The 15,854-nt window shown below is 42.4% G+C and overlaps 1 protein-coding gene, 1 long non-coding RNA gene and 1 pseudogene across 6 annotated transcripts; 1 reads left to right on the top strand and 2 right to left on the bottom strand.

Moving 5' to 3' along the window:
- Nucleotides 1-2,086: 2,086 nt before the first annotated feature.
- NDUFV3 (NADH:ubiquinone oxidoreductase subunit V3) lies at nt 2,087-14,341 on the bottom strand. 4 transcript variants are annotated; one of them, XM_084873656.1, is made up of 4 exons: nt 14,208-14,341; nt 12,650-12,770; nt 4,428-5,519; nt 2,087-2,346 (listed from the first exon to the last, which is right to left on the bottom strand). In XM_084873656.1, the coding sequence occupies exons 1-4, from the start codon at nt 14,253-14,255 to the stop codon at nt 2,159-2,161; spliced, it is 1,449 nt and encodes a 482-aa protein (XP_084729782.1). In that variant the 5' UTR covers nt 14,256-14,341; the 3' UTR covers nt 2,087-2,158. The 4 variants fall into 4 exon arrangements, with proteins under 4 accessions (XP_084729782.1, XP_084729783.1, XP_084729784.1 ...); XM_084873657.1 differs by having other exon boundaries at nt 2,087-2,334; XM_084873658.1 differs by lacking the exon at nt 4,428-5,519.
- Nucleotides 3,425-4,421, bottom strand: LOC311617296. Its single transcript, XR_014794100.1, has 2 exons — nt 4,092-4,421; nt 3,425-4,029 (listed from the first exon to the last, which is right to left on the bottom strand). It is a non-coding gene; the product is annotated as an uncharacterized lncRNA (long non-coding RNA).
- Nucleotides 5,526-12,643, top strand: LOC311617276 (large ribosomal subunit protein uL18-like; annotated as a pseudogene). Its single transcript has one exon. The product of its transcript is annotated as a large ribosomal subunit protein uL18-like (transcript).
- Nucleotides 14,342-15,854: the final 1,513 nt, after the last annotated feature.

The following is a 15,854-nucleotide window of genomic DNA, read 5'->3' as shown; positions in this document are numbered from 1 at the left end:
AAACAAGAACACGGGAAATAACACAGATTGCAAACTGCACTCAGTGGGCAACCATCCTGCTGCCACCAGATGGGGCATGAAGGAGTCATTAGCGACAATGGGTGTAAAACGCAAACCCGCCAGGCACTGCCTGGTGTTGCTTTTCAAGTCTTTCCTCTGGGCAGAGGAGAGGGGACCAAAGTCCCAGGGAGACTGAAAATCAACCCCACAGGACTGATTCCAAGGGAAAACTTCACACAAATTGAAATATACTCATACTGTGAACATTTGTCTTGCTTTTGTTTCTGTGAGATTTAAAAAAATATATATTTGTAATGATTTCAGAGAGGAAGGGAGAGGGAGAAATTGAAACATCAATGATAAGAGAGATTCATCCTAATATATAAAAATCCAGGGGCCGTCATGACTGAAAACAACCAGATGAATGACTGAACAGCAGGCTGCAGGGGCAACCAGGCTGGCTGGGGGGCAACCAGGCTGGCTGGGGGGCAGTTGGGGGTGACCAGGCTGGCAAGGGGGGGGTGGGTAAGGGGTAACCAGGTTGGCAAGGGGGGCAGTTGGGGGGGGGCGTAGTTAGGCGCGATCAGGCGGCAAGCAGATGCAGTTGGGGGTGATCAGGCCAGCAAAAAGGGGAGGGGCAGTTAGGGGTGATCAGGCAGGCAGGCAGGTGAGCAGTTAGAAACCAGTGATCTCGGATTGGTCCGACTGCCAGTGATCAGGCCTAAACCAGCAGTTGGACATCCCCCTAGGGGTCCCAGATTAAAGAGGGTGCAGGCTAGGCTGAGGGGATCCCCCTACCTGCTGTGCACGAATCTCGTGAACCAGGCCTCTAGTTTTTATATAAAGACTTTCGAGTCTTTGGCATTAACAGTATAGGGAAACACACTCTGTGGCTTCGTATTTTATTTCCCTTACTATCCTGAGACCTCAGCGCATTATAGGGGTTGTGCGGATCAATTTGACGAGCAAGCTATTACATGAAAAAAGCCAGCACGAAAGAAAACTGTATGTACATTATACACTATTACATCTAACTAAAACCACCACCACTGGGGAAACATGTAAAATGTTAATAATGGCTGGGTTAGCATATTGGATTTTAGGTAATCTTACTACTTTCCATTTTCCCTTTGGTAATGTGGTTTTAGTACTTTTATAATAAAAAATGTGCTTAGAAAACTTGCTGAGTTGCTAAGCCTCTTGGGTGGTAAGAAAATCTGAGGCAATCTTAGAACTAGTTTTCAAGACTGTTTTTAATTTTGGTATTCTTACTTGGACTAATTTTAAGAAATGTAGGATTACAGGAATGTGAATCATGAGTTACAAACCCACAGTATTTGCTAAATTGACTGGAGGCCAAGGACCAGAATTCACTTGAAATGAAATGAAGCCCATAAACAAGGGATTCTGAGAACAAAGCCAATCATGAAACTGTCATGTATGTGCACTTTCCATGTCAGGCTGTTTGTTCCCCAAGGACTGGATGCTGTCTTTTATCTCAGCTCTGAATCAGCAGCACTTCTATGGAGATTTGTTACTGTCTCAGAGCAGTCTTACTCTGTCCCCACAGGGTGCCTGGTGCAGACACTGCATGACACACACCCAAGGCATGTAACATTTTGAAGGATGGGAGGTTACTTAGCCACCATAGCTAATTTAGCTGTGTCAGCTGTGGCCACTTGGGAACAAAGATGCTTCTGGACCCTATAAAATTTCCTCTAGCTGATCCCACCACTAAAAGCTTCTGAGTTTACATCAAATACCTAATTCAAGTGAACAAAAGGATTGTTTCTTCTGATAATAAAAGGCTATAATTTAATATTTTTTTGCAATGCAGTAGTTAAAATTAGCAAATTCCTACTCCAAATTTATTAAGAACCGGGTCTATAAGATTAGAAGCCGCCATTCCATTTGTCAACACCTAGTTAGTTGGTAACCCAGATTAACGCTGAACTGCCGAGGGGCTCAACATAGAACCACAGTTAGAAAGCATTCAAATTCTGAATAAATAAATGATCAGCAGTCGTGCTGCTAGTTCGCCATTCGCTGTGAAGGCATAAAAGGGAAACCAATGACACGCCAGGCCTTACGACTTGAGCGGATTTTATTTTGCAGGCAAGAGCAGCGGACAACGAAGGGTGATCATTAAACTGAGCTCTCAGTGGCGAGGTGACTCCCGGCCGGAAGAGGGCTGAGGCAACCTCCGGTTTGAGAGGTCCAGGTTCACGTCTAAGAAGGTGTACACGTTGTAGTCATGATGCTGGAGGTTCTTGTAGGTGGTGTTGTCAAACGGCTCAGGAGGCTCTGCGGCAGGAGCGGCGGCTGGTGCGGCAGCTGGTGCAGGCTCTGGGGGAGGGAAATGTACAGTGAGCATATCGGACAAGGAAAGAGCTTCGTTAGAACCCTACCTGCTATGAAGTGTTTAATTATAAAAGGAAAGCCCATGAGAGCAACAGTATCTTCAAAACCAAAATCAAGAGATTAGCTGAAAATCTATTCTAAAACATATAGCCTATGAAATGGAATAGTTATTATGTGTCTTAACATCTTGCTTTTTGTACTTGTAGGCCCTGGACTTGTCAGAACTCTGAAAATACGTAGAACAATTATGGAGGTGTGACTTCGGTCATATAAAGATGCAGGGGAAAACTATAAGATCTACTAGAAATAAACAGAAACACACATTTACAGAAGAAAATTTTCAAAAGCAGTGACTCTTTTTTAAGTCTCTGAATACAAGAAAATTAAACTCCAACTGTTTTAATAACAACACAGTTAAAGGGTACTGGAAATGGGATGTGTGTCGGTTTTTAAAAAAGTTGTTGATGTATTTTAGATTTTTAGATTCATAGACTAAAATTACTTAGTTTTGTTTCCTTAAGTGGAAAAAAGTTAAAACCCATACACTAGGTATTTGGTAATCTTAAAATTAGAAGTGTGAGGTTGAAGCAAAAGAAATATTGCTCGCCAGCAAGGTGGAATGCAAGACAGAATGGTGGCAGGATCAAGCTTGCGTGGGATGTTGGTTAAGGTCCGGGTTAAGTTCTCACTGGAGCTCTCTGGGCTGCACAAAAATATTAAATACCTTTCCCCACTATTTGAATTCATACCAAAAGCTTTGGTTTTCTTTTTTTAATTGTATAAAGTAAAAATGATGTCTGAAAGAGCTGACACCTTTCCAATCTCCACGAGTCGAGTATCTTCGATGTGGTGTGGGGCATCTTCAAAGTGAAGGTAACCATGGGTGCAGAAAACTTATCAAAACCGATCCCTTTGGAAGGCACAGAGCCGGGTGGACTTAGGGACATTCAGCCCACTGCACAGACACAGCCCCTGCGCTCCTGGACGGCATCGCTCGCCTCCAAAAAGCAAAGAGAATATTGAAAATCCACACATCCATGAAAAATTAGGAGCAAAGTCTTTCAAAAAGATTTGCAATCTGAAAACCCCAAATTGTGCTTTCCTCCTGAAGGTTTCGGTATTCCTCATTACAACACAGTGGCTGAAACAGGAGCGTTAGGCAATGCAGTTCTTGAGGTCCTGAGCAGTCTGGTAAGCGCTGGCACTTTGCATATTAATGACAAACGGAGAAAAAGGAGGGAAGGAAACACGTAAATTATGTCAACGTAACGCAACCAATAACAATGACCAGGTAACATAAATCAGGAAAAAATGAATACTCTTTAAAAAGTATGAAGAGCAGACAGGAAGGAGCTGAGTTTGTTAGTAATGCATTTTAAAGGTGTCTTGAAGAGACACAGACCCTAAAATTGGAGACCTCCTTTTCTGTTTTGCCATGACCTATCTAAAGCACTGTATTTTACCAAGTTCAATGTATAAGTAAATGGTAATATGTAATAAGTTTCCCTTTAAAAATCTGTGGCATCAAAAAAGCCAGTCATAAAATTGATCATGGAAAAGGAAAGCAGCCCACTGTTTTTTCATTAAGCAGAAAAGGAAAAGTCCAGTGGAAAGATTCACGCAGTCCATCAGACCAAGTGTAACTACTGCCCTTCACATTAAACAGGACTCTTTGTAATAATATGAACAATAAAGATAAAAAAACAAAAAAAACAAACATTAAACAGGACTCCCCTTTCCTCAGTGGGCTGCTCTGTGAGTTCATGCAGTGGACACTGGCTCACCCTCCACAGGTAAGGGTGCTGAGTTACACTGCCAGTGTTCAAAATTATACTGGCTAAGGAGCAGCCAGGAGTGTGGAGGGCCTACTCTTTCCTTGTAAAATGTTTTGGGGATTTTGTTTATAAGGTGTGTATTACTCATAATTCAGACTCCTCTGCTTATCTGAGAGTTATAGGCAATATTTCTCCTACTGACTCTGATTAATTACAGTATGCCTCATGTCCTAGCTCTTTAGTCTAACCACCCCCGAAGGACAAGGAGAGTTCTCAACAATCAAGGTGTACCCTGTGTGGCCTGCTGGTCTCCCACTTGGGTTGCTGGGTCTTCCATGGTTTCACCCTTTGCCTCAAGCTTTAGTACTGTTGTCTTTGCATGGAGAACATCTTTATTAGGAACAGGAACTGGCTTCAAATTTTTCATGGGTCCCCGATCTTCCAACATCTCTTTGTCAGCCTTTGAGGGTCCTTCCATTGCCTGCTTCCCCAAACTTTCCTTTTTGAATGGGAAAAAGGGCACCTCCCCACCAGGCTTTGGGACTGGTTTTCCTAAGCTTCCTCCTCTGGTCTCAGGAGGGGCCGCTTGCAGCCGTCTTCCTGCGGTGGGTTCTTCTGTCAATGGAGTGGGCACCGGGCCACCACTCGGTTGTGCAGATAACCCTGATTTCGTATGGTCAGATGGAATCTTTTTACCTTCAAATGGCTTTTGGCTTTCATCTATTTTATTCGAGCTAACTATTTTCTGCAGTTTTTCTTCCTTTACATTTTGCTTCATAAACTCTTCACCTCCTTGTGACTTGGGTACTGTGGTTTTTGCTTCATCTTTCTTGTCCTTTAATGGCATAAAGGAGGTCCCTTTCATTGCCTGACGGGGCTTTTCTGGCAAGGGGAGGTCCAGTGGTGGCTGTGGTGACCCGGTTTTCTCTTTTGCTGATACTGAAATTTTGGAGGCTCTATTCTCAAAGGAAGGGGAGGCCTCTGGTTTTGAAACCCTTCCTTTGCCTTTGCTCACCAGTTGAGAACCAACTGCTGAGCCATCTTTCTCCTCGTCAGACTCTGAATCAGAGGAGCTGGATGAAGATGACGATGAAGATGAACTGTCCATCACTCTCTGGCTCTTCTGAAGAGCTTCTGAATCGGAGCCCTGTTTTCTGAATGAAGATGGAACTTTTGCAGGAAACTCTACCAAAGTTTTTCTTGATGAAAACTTTGCAACCCCGTCATCTGTGAATTGCCCTTTGTCACCAGGTTTAGGGCTAGCTACCGTCCCACCTTGATTCACAACTGATGAGGAAGAACTGGGTGAAGTTAAGTTTTTAGACAATTCAGCTGCTGTTGGAGTGGTTAGTAGCTTGCCCCTCTCATTTGGGTCCACTACATCTAGGAAATGGCATAAAGAGGATTATTTTTAATAATTAGTAAAACAATCTAAATTCATCAATGTCACAGACATTTCATCATATACCAACTTGTCATTTATAACATCTTCATTGTAATAATCCCAAGAAACATTTCAGGGGAACCCACTCGGAAGTGAAAGCCAAACCACATGAAAGAACATAAGAAATGTAGGTGCTTTTTTTTTTTTTTTGTAAATGGAAATCTTAAAAATGGGGATTTTTAAAAACAGAACGTTTCCGTTTTTCACAAGAGAGTTTCTTTGGTAATTATTTTTAAACTATTTCATTCAAATTTAAGATGGTTAAACTATAATATAAAGATACTTTCAGATGACTGTTGAAGTTTTACAAATGTATAATTTCTTAAAACCCTAAAAAAAAACTGGCGCTTCTCATATATTAAAGAAGTTATTCATATTGTATGAACTTGGACTTTTTGAACAAAATAGCAAAACAAAAGTAGAGACAAAAGCCAGGTTTGGGCTTGGGGTATACACATCATGCTCTAGCCGGTTTGGCTCAGTGGATAGAGCGTCAGCTTACAGAATGAAAGATCCTGGGTTTGATTCCAATCAATGGCACATACCTGTTACAGGCTCGATCTCCAGTCATGTGCGGAAGGCAACCAATCTATGCGTCTCTCTCCCATCGATGTTTTTATCTCTCTGTCTCTCTCCTTCCTTTCCACTCTCTAAAAATCAATAGAAAAATATCCTCTGGTGAGGGTTAATAAGACAAACAAACAAACAAACAAACACACACAATACCAGACACAAACATACACAGAGAGAGGGTATAAAGTAGTTCAAATGAAATTTCCCTAAGAGGAAGAGAAGTGCTTCAAAATCATAAACCACTTGGGGATTTCTTTAGCTAAGGAAAGCTAAGTATTATAAGACCACATAAGTCTAAAATAACTTAACATCATATATGTCATTAAAAGCAACAGGTTTACTGCAAAAAAATCTAGTAAGCACTAACATAAAAGTCTTACATTTTGTCAAGTAAATTATGAAAAATGAAATTACACAGTACATTGATTAGAGCTAATTTTAGTTTTCTCAGGGGGTAAATCTTTTGTAAGTATACAGATTAAAAGAAAAATATAGGACATGTTTTTATAAATTAAAATTACTTTTCAAATCTAAAGTAAAAACTTAAGAAATATTACAAATGAGCAAACTCTAAATCCACTCTTGATTTTCAAGTCTAGAAGTCAATTTTATACTAAAAAGATATCAATCTTATGTCTCTAAAGTGAAAAAACTGTATTCCTAGCTTTCTATATAACCAGTATCCAAAAGGTTTTTAATTGTCTTCTGAGCTCAGGGACTTATATAAAATAGAATGACCGAAAATAATTAAAGAAAACAGAAATAATAACAAATCAGAAATGGGCCAGAGGTTAATGGGCAGTGTAGAGGATCTGACGGAACTGGAGCATGGGTGACTGTTGAGAGCCGTCACCTCCACTTCCAGCACCACTTCCTTCACGCCCCGTCTAATTCTGTGGCCAGGCGCCAGCGCAGAACCTGCGTCCTGACCGGCCAGAGCAATGCTGATGCAGTTAACCCTCAGACCGCACACAGAGCTCCGGAATCGTGCCAAATAGAAAAATGAGGCAAAGAAGTGGATAGGCACTTGAACTCTCCCTTTCTCCCTGTCTCTCTAAACCAGAGTTCAGATATGCCCAATGGCCATGAACAAGATATGCTGGCCTCCTAATCCTAATAATCTTCTCACCTGTGTCATTAATCCACTTCTACACTGAGCAAAACTTTTCTAAAAACGAGGAAAAAAAGAAACGCCAAACAATGGGCTGAGGACCTAACCAGATACTCTAAAGAGGATATACAGATGGCCAATATTCATATATTGTAAAAGATGCTTAACATCACTAATCAGCAGGTAAATGTAAATCAAAACTACGAGATGCTACCTCACACCTGTCAGAACTGCTATTATCAAAAGGGAACAAGTGCCCTGGCTGGGTTGGTTGGAGCATTGTCCTGTACACCAAATAGGTTGAGGGTTCAATTCCTGGTCAGGGCACATACTAGGTTTTGAGTTCGATCCCTGGGAGTTCGATCCCTGGTCAGGGAAGCCTACGGGAGGCAACAGATTGATGTTTCTGTTTCTGTTTCAAATCAATAAAAAAGCATATCCTTGGGTAAGGATAAAAAGAGAGAGAGGGAGAAAAGGAGAGGAGAGAGGGAGAGAGAACAGATGTTGGGGAGGATGTAGAGAAAAGGGAACCCTTGTGCACTGCTGCTGGGAATGCAGATTGGTACAGCCACTGTGGAAAACAGCACGGAAGTTCCTAAAAAAATTAAAAATAGAGCTGCCATAAAAACATCAGTTCTACTTCTGAGTATTTATCCAAAGAAAATGAAAACATTAATTCGAAAAGATATATTGCAGCATTATTTAAAATAGTTAAGATATGGAAGCAACCTAGATGTCCATCAATTATAAATAAAGATGTGGTATCTATATTAAATATTACTCAACAATTCAAAAAAGAAAAATAATCCTTGCCATTTGCAACATCATGGATGGACCTAAAGGGTAGTATGCTGAGTGAAATAAGTCAGAGAAAGACAAATACTATGGAATGTAAAAACAAATTAACAAATAAAACAAAACAAACTCCCGGAGAACAAACTGAGGGTTTCAATGGGAGGGTTGGGTGGAAAAGGGAATGGGTTTTTTAAAAAAAGGTAATTTAAAATACGGCTTATCTTAGGGTCTTTGAGTAGAAAAATTATACCTAAATTTTCCAAAATTTGTTATAGAGGTTTTAAAAATTGTAAATAAGTTATCAAAATTGCATTATAGGTTAATTCATCAACTACTAAAAATGGGAAGAAAATTTCAAAGGAGATCAACAATGACAGAATTAAAAAATTTTGTTTGGAAAGGAAACTTCCATCATACGAAGTAAGAATGCTTTAAAGTTCTCATGAGAAGTTGTTGGGAGAATCCATGAAAAGGCTAATAGACTAAGCTACTGCATTTGCTTTTTATTGAGAGTCCATTTCTGCCCGCTGCAGCTCAGCCAACATCCTTTGTGACTCAGAAGGAAGCCTGCCACCATGGTCTATGGCTGCCTCTAGTAACTGCTGGACCAAAGTGCCAGCGCTCACACCAAATTTGCATCCAGTAGTGCAGAATGACGTTCCTAGAACACAGCAGTGTCACGCAGAGGAACAATGGCTACACTTTGAATGTAAGGATGACTTTACCTGTGTTTTCATGAAATCTCTGATTTGTCTACAGATGGGTGGAGAACCTTTTTGCTGCCAAGGGCCATTTGAATATGTATAACATCACATGTGGGCCATACAAAACAATCAACTTAAAAATGAGCCCGCTATATTTGGGCAAACATTTAATTAGCTCACCTCTAATGCTTTGGCAGGGCCAGACCAAAAGATTTCCAAGGCCTTGTGTGCCCACCTGGTCTAGAAGCAGGATGCCGACAGAGCTGACACTGTTTTAGTTTGGCGGTGACTTTCCTTGAAAGACAAATGTAATAAAACACACCCTCCACTGGCAGGGGGTTAGCCTGGCAGTGTGCCACCTGTGGGCGATAAGCAGTTATGTCTCTGCTTACCAATCACTGATGCTCTGGGGAAACACTGACACCTGCACACATCTATTCAGAAGCATTTCTTCTTTGTCTTCAAATGGGGATCTCTTTATTTTAAATTCTGGGATGCGCGGACCCCACTAAGGCAGGAAGGGTCTGAGGCTCAGGGGCCTGCAGGGCCTGCGGTATCCAGAGGCAAAAGCTACAAGCCAAGGCCAATCCCAGAGAAGGGTTCCCTTCTCATAACTGCACTCCAACTGTCACAGAAGCATCTCTTTCCCGCTCACATTCAGAAGCTTATTTGTAAAAAGAGAATGTTTGGCCGAAACCAGTTTGGCTCAGTGGATAGAGCGTCGGTCTGTGGACTGGAAGATCCCAGGTTCAATTCCGGTCAAGGGCATGTACCTTGGTTGCGGGCTCATCCCCATGGAGGGTGTGCAGGAGGCAGCTGGTCGATATTTCTCTCTCATCGATGTTTCTAGCTCTCTATCTCTCTCCCTTCCTCTCTGTGGAAAATCAATAAAATATATTTAAAAAAATAAAAAATAAAAAATAAAAAAGGGAATGTTTGGGTCTGCCATACTTTAAAATCCATAACCCAATTTCATAAGCTTATGGAGCAGGATTGTAGATATAAAATTTCAGAGCCACGAATGTGAATCTCTCTTCTGCAAAACAGGGTTTGTTAAAGCTGTAAAAAAATAAGGCCTACTTTAAGAGATATCAAGTGAAATTTATATGGTGATGAGAGGGAAAAACTGATTACTATGCCCATAAATGCTTGGCAGTCCAGGACAAAAATAAGCAGAACACACCCCAAAGCAGGGTGAGAGCAGTGTAATAAAGACATGAATTGTCAGATTGCTTATGCCTGTATAGAAGGAGACAGAATGGTCTGTGCAGTTTATACTCATGAGCTCCCAAAGTATGGAGTGCAGGTTGGCCTGACGTTATGCTATAGTATACTATACCGGCCTGCAGGCTTCTCAACAGAGTTGGTATGGGCAAGATCTATGAAGGCCAAGTGGAGGAGGCTACAGGTGAATAGAATGTGGAAAGCATCGCTGGTCAATCTGGTGCCTTCACCTGCTATTTGGATGCAGGGCTTGTCGGTACTACTGGCAATAAAGTTTTTGGGGCCCTGAAGGGAGCTGTGGATGGAGGCTTGTCTATCCCGCACTGTACTAAAGGGTTCCCTGGTTACGATTCAGAAAGCAAGGGATTCAATGAGGAAGTACATAACAGGTCAGAACACTACAGGTTATATGTGCTACCTAATGGAAGAAGATAAAGATGCTTACCAAAAACATCTCTCTAAGTTCATAAAGAACGGTGTAGTTCCAGACACAAAGGAGATGTGTAAGAAATCTCGTGCTGCTATACGAGAATTCTGCCTATGGGAAGAGGCCTAAGAAAGAAGACATTCCCAAACATCTCTAGACATTCCAAAGTGTCTAGAAAAAAGATTTGGTAGCTCAGAAGGCAGGCTTCCTCAGAGCTCAGGAATGGGCTGCTGAGAGCTAATAAATCAAACCACAATTTTTTATGCATACTTTCAGATAAAGACAGTAATAAACTTACTGTCCAAACAGGGGGAAAAAAGCCCAGAAAGAAAAAGATAAAATTTCTTCAAGGCCAAGGGTAATGTTAATAATGAAATTCAATTAGTTATTCATCAGTAAACAATGAAAGAATGTTAGAAACAAGCTTGGTACCCACAGAATTTAACTGACATCCTTTTTTTTTTTTTTTTTTAAATATATTTCTTTATTGATTTCAGAGAGGAAGGGAGGAGAGAGAAATAGAAACATCAATGATGAGAGACAATCATTGATCGGATGCCTCCTGCACAGCTCCCACTGGGGACCAGGCCTCAATACAGGCATGTGCCCTTGGCCAGAATCAAACCCGGGAACATTCAGTCCGCAGGCTGGAGCTCCATCCACTGAGCCAAGCCTGCTAGGGCTTAACTGACATTCTTATAAACATGTTTTAAGTATGATAATGGTATTATGGTTAAGTCCACACAAAGATAAATTAAGTTCTTATTTAAAATAATTATTTTAAAACTTATGGATTAAAAAAAACACAGAGAACACTGGATTTAAAAATGAAGCAGATACAGGGCAGAATTAAATAATGTTCCTGTCAAAATCAGGCCTCCAGTGTACAGGAGCCGAAGATACCACCAGGAAGGTGTCTTCTTAGCTGAGGTCAATGGCATGTGAAAGGCAGTTGGCAGGTTGGCACTTTCCACAGAGGGCCAATCTCTTACAACCTACTCATGTTTTCGTGTGCAAACCTACGAGGGACCTAACAAAAGAAGCTAAACACTTTTAAACTGAGAAAATGGTATTTTCATGAAAATAAGACAAACTGAAATTATCATTCTAAACTCCACATACATATTAAATATGTGCCAAAAAACTAATAAATGAAATAGAAACAGACTCATAGATAAGAGAACAGGCTGACAGCTGTCAGAGGGGAGGAGGGTTTCCAGGCTGGGCGAAGGGATTAAACAACAAAAACAAAAAACCTCACAGACAGACAACAGTATGGTGATTCCAGAGGGAAAGGGGGAGGGGGAGGTGGAAGAGGGTATAGGGGATATAAATGGAAGCAGATTTCACTTGGGGTAAATACACAGTAACAGATGTTGTATTATAGAACTGTATACCCAAAAAATATAATTTTATTAACCAATGTCACCCCAATAATAAAAAAGAAAACAAAAGATTTGCCAAGAGACTATAATACCATATATATATATATATTTTAAGAGTTTAGTAAAGTTTCATCAGTTAAGACCAAATGCAGTGAATCTGGATTATAACCAATTAACAATGAATGCAGGGAATAGAACATAAAATTCCCAGAAGTATTTAAAACATATACTGTTACATTTCCCCTTTTCCTTTAATGAGGATTTGCTACATAGGTATTCAGGGGAAAGTAAAGTAAAAACTGGTGCCATAAGTCAAAATGACTATAGAAAGAGCTCAAAACAAAGCAGACATCATACTCCATCAAAGCAGTCATATAATGAAAAATGGTGCCTGCTCTTAACTCTCTTCACAGTCACAAAATGCTGATGCCTGCAGTCCTGGACTGTGGCTGAGCAAAGCTTGGCAGACTACAGAGGAGTCTCAAAACACTGAAAAAAGTCACAATCAGGGAAATAAAAGCAAAGTGGTGTTTATGGCCACCTCATGGGAGTACGGGGTCTGTATCAGGGCCATCTGATTACCCAGAGTCTTTATACTCTGCATCCTGTTGCTACACATCATTTAGTAAATACAGACAGAACCAGTTCAGGCCTAAATGTTGAGTAAAAGACTTACAATTCTGATGTGTTTGGTCTAAAATCTGTTACAGATCTTAAGTCTGATTATAAACTGGATGCCGCTGGAAACCAACAATCATAAATTATGTAGCCAGTAAAACTCTTTTTTATTCCTGGAAAGCTGACTGATTTATTTGCATTCTTTCCCCCATGACCACCATTGAGATCTTACTTTTGGGTGGACTTTGCTTCTTGGAATTCGGTGGCACTCCCTTGTCACTCTTTCCTGATTCTGCAGAGAGCGCAGCTGTAGACGCGAGACCTCGAAACACTTGTCCGTCTAGAAGCAGAGTCTGACAAAAGAATTAATAAGGATTATTTCAGGAATCTGAAGAACAAACAAAATTAAAACAGACTCAGACACAGAGAGTAGAGTGGTAATTGCCAGAGGGAAGTGGGGTTGGAGGACAAAGTGAAAGAAGTGAAGGGACTGAGAGGTACAAGTTGGAAGTTACAAAATAGTCAAGGGAATATAAAGTGCAGCACAGGGAACATAGTAATATTGCAATAACTTTTATGGTGCCAGGTGAAAATATCAGGGAACACTTTGTAAAGTATATGACTGCCTAACTACTATGTTGTATACCTGAAACCAATACAAAATAATATTGAAAGTAAACTGTAATGTAAAAATTCAAAAAAAAAATTTAATACTATTTTAGTATTTACAATTATTACTACATATAAAGATTATGTATTATTACTACATATAAATGCTTTGCTTTGCACTCACATGGCATATTTATAACGATTATAAAACACCAAAAAAGCCGCAAGAGGAGAAAAACACGAGTTCAAGAACACGCACTATTAGCATTTGGGTACTTCTCCAACCAGCCTTTTTCCTGCACATCCCTTTTTGTAGTCTCCAATTATCTATTAACCTGCAAAATACTATGGTTCTCTTTGTAAAATGTTTTCCTACACTTAGAAAGAAATCTAGGATAACACTTAAAATAGTAACTGAAAAATGATCTAGATTAATAATTGCTTCAAAATTGTTTACAATCTATCGTAAGCGGCAAGCACTTTATAAACTTGTTTTTCTCAGCATTATATTTACTATTACTATGTGGTGGGCACTGTTTTAGATGCTCCACACAGGACAGAGGTGTCTGTAGTGTACATCTGAGGGATAAACTATTTTTTGTTTATAACTTTACCCATGTGTGTATATGAAAGCAGAAAAGCTCATTTGCCACTAGATATATCAAGGTGTAAATAGTAGACTCTTTTGACAACAGATTTCCCATCTGTACTTTAAATGAATAATTACTGCTTCGGCAATAAGAACCTTTTCACATTTTCAATAGAGTGCAGTGGCCTGTTTTTACATGTGGAGAAAGCAAGCCCTTCTTTCTTCCTTTTCACACACGAGGTACCGTTAGCTGGCTTCTGAGTAACTGCGAAGTGACCAGGTCACCTAGACACCCAGGAGTCCCTCACTTCTCCTGGTCCAGTAAGTACAGACGCGGTCCGGGACGGTCCTGACAGCGCACGGAGGCGCACGCCGCCCGGGAGCCCCGCACCACGGAGCTTCCCCGGGAGCCCGGCCGGCTTCGGGGGTCCATTCGCTGGCCCCCAGCCCCGGCTGCAGGGCGGGCCAGGCGCTCTCCCCTCCGCCGGGAAGCCGGTCAGCCTCTCCCACGGCGGCCAGAAGTGGCCGCTAGGGCCGCGCTCCTCGCCCCGGTCCTGTGTGGGCTCCCACGCACCGCCCGGCTCCCTTTTACCTTCAGAGCCCCGGCTCGCCCTTGCCGCAGCAGAACGAAGGCCGCCATCGCGGTGACTCCGAGCCCCGCCAGCCGGAGGAGGTCGCATCCGGATTGACGCAACCACTGCGCGCGCACTCTCACCTGGAAGCCCGCCCCTTGAGCCTAGGGCACCAATCCCAGGCAGGGACGGGAGGGGAAGCAGCCACTGCGCGCGCACCATTGAGTACATGCTCCCTGGGCACCAATCACGAGAGGGGACAGGGGGCGGGGGGCGGGACGGGGCGGGGGCGTGGTCCCGAGCGCGCACCCCAGCTGAAAGCCCGCCCCTTGAGCCTAGGGCACCAATCCCAGGCAGGGACTGGAGAGGAAGCAGCTGCTGCGCGCGCACCTTCACCTGAAAGCCCGCCCCTTGAGCTTAGGACACCAATCCCAGACAGGGACGGGAGGGGAAGCAGCCGCTGCACGCGCACCATTGAGTACATGCTCCCTGGGGACCAATCACAAGAGAGGACAGGGGCGGGGCGGGGGGCAGGAGGCTGTTCTCCAGTGGATTCCTGGGTCGCCGGCTGGTGTTTCTCCCGGACCCCCGTGATGTAGCAGCTGGGGCTCAGGGACCGCACCGTGCTTATTGCCAGGCACGCCACTGTGTGCGGATCGCGGGTCCGAGGGAGCTTTTCAGGCCTTGGTGGACTTGAAGCCTTTCTGGACTTGAAGCCTTTCTGCACGTCAAGTGCAAACCTCACCCCGCGCCCAGCCTCCCTCCGCAGCCGCCCTGCGGCACCAGATCAGACTCCGTCCTCCCAAGGCGCAGGTGACCACCTTCTGTGGTCACCTCAGTTCACTGCCCTTTGTACTGGGCTACCTCAGGCCGGGCCGTGAGCGCGCTTTTTGGCCGGTGACAACACTAATACGGGATCCAGGCAGATCAGAAATGCAAGTTTATTCTACCTGGATGTTTATAGGTTTCAATTAAAATTTCCCCAGATTCAGACATAATCGGCTTCCTTCCCTATTGATCATGTCTTCCCGCCCCCACTCCTATGTCCAGTGTCCTTAATGAAGTGTTACATCCAAGTTAGCCATTGCTTATATACATATTTGGTAATTGCACATTAATTTTTTCTTTACAGTTGGCTACATGTATTCCGATTGGGGTTCCTGTCAAGCTTATCCTGTTTACAGCTGGCCTGCAAAATGCTGTATTACATTTTAACATTTAGCAAGAATAACATTTAGTAATAACATTTACAACTGCCCAGACCTTGAGACCCTTGTCCTACTAACATCCCTACAGGGAAAAGGAAAAAAAAAAAAAAACACACAAAAGTTCACATGCTAACAGAATAATTATCTTTTGCTCAAACCAAATTAACTTTATTGTCCCAGGGGAAAGTTCATGCTTGTCTTTGTGAAGTGTGCTTTTTTACAAGTGATTAAGAAAGTGAAGCCGAAACCGGTTTGGCTCAGTGGATAGTGCGTCGGCCTGCAGACTGAAAGGTCCCAGGTTCGAGACCGGTCAAGGGCATGTACCTTGGTTGCGGGCACATCCCCAGTAGGGGATGTGCAGGAGGCAGCTGATCCATGTTTCTCTTTCATCGATGTTTCTGACTCTCTGTCCCTCTCCCTCCCTCTCTGTAAAAAATCAATAAAATATATTTAAAAAAA

This window comes from Pipistrellus hanaki (assembly GCF_964339955.1).
Source record: "Pipistrellus hanaki genome assembly, chromosome: 2".
NCBI classification, from domain to species: domain Eukaryota; kingdom Metazoa; phylum Chordata; class Mammalia; order Chiroptera; family Vespertilionidae; genus Pipistrellus; species Pipistrellus hanaki.
Note: the sequence above shows the minus strand (reverse complement) of the source record. Positions and strands in the feature narration are given on the sequence as shown.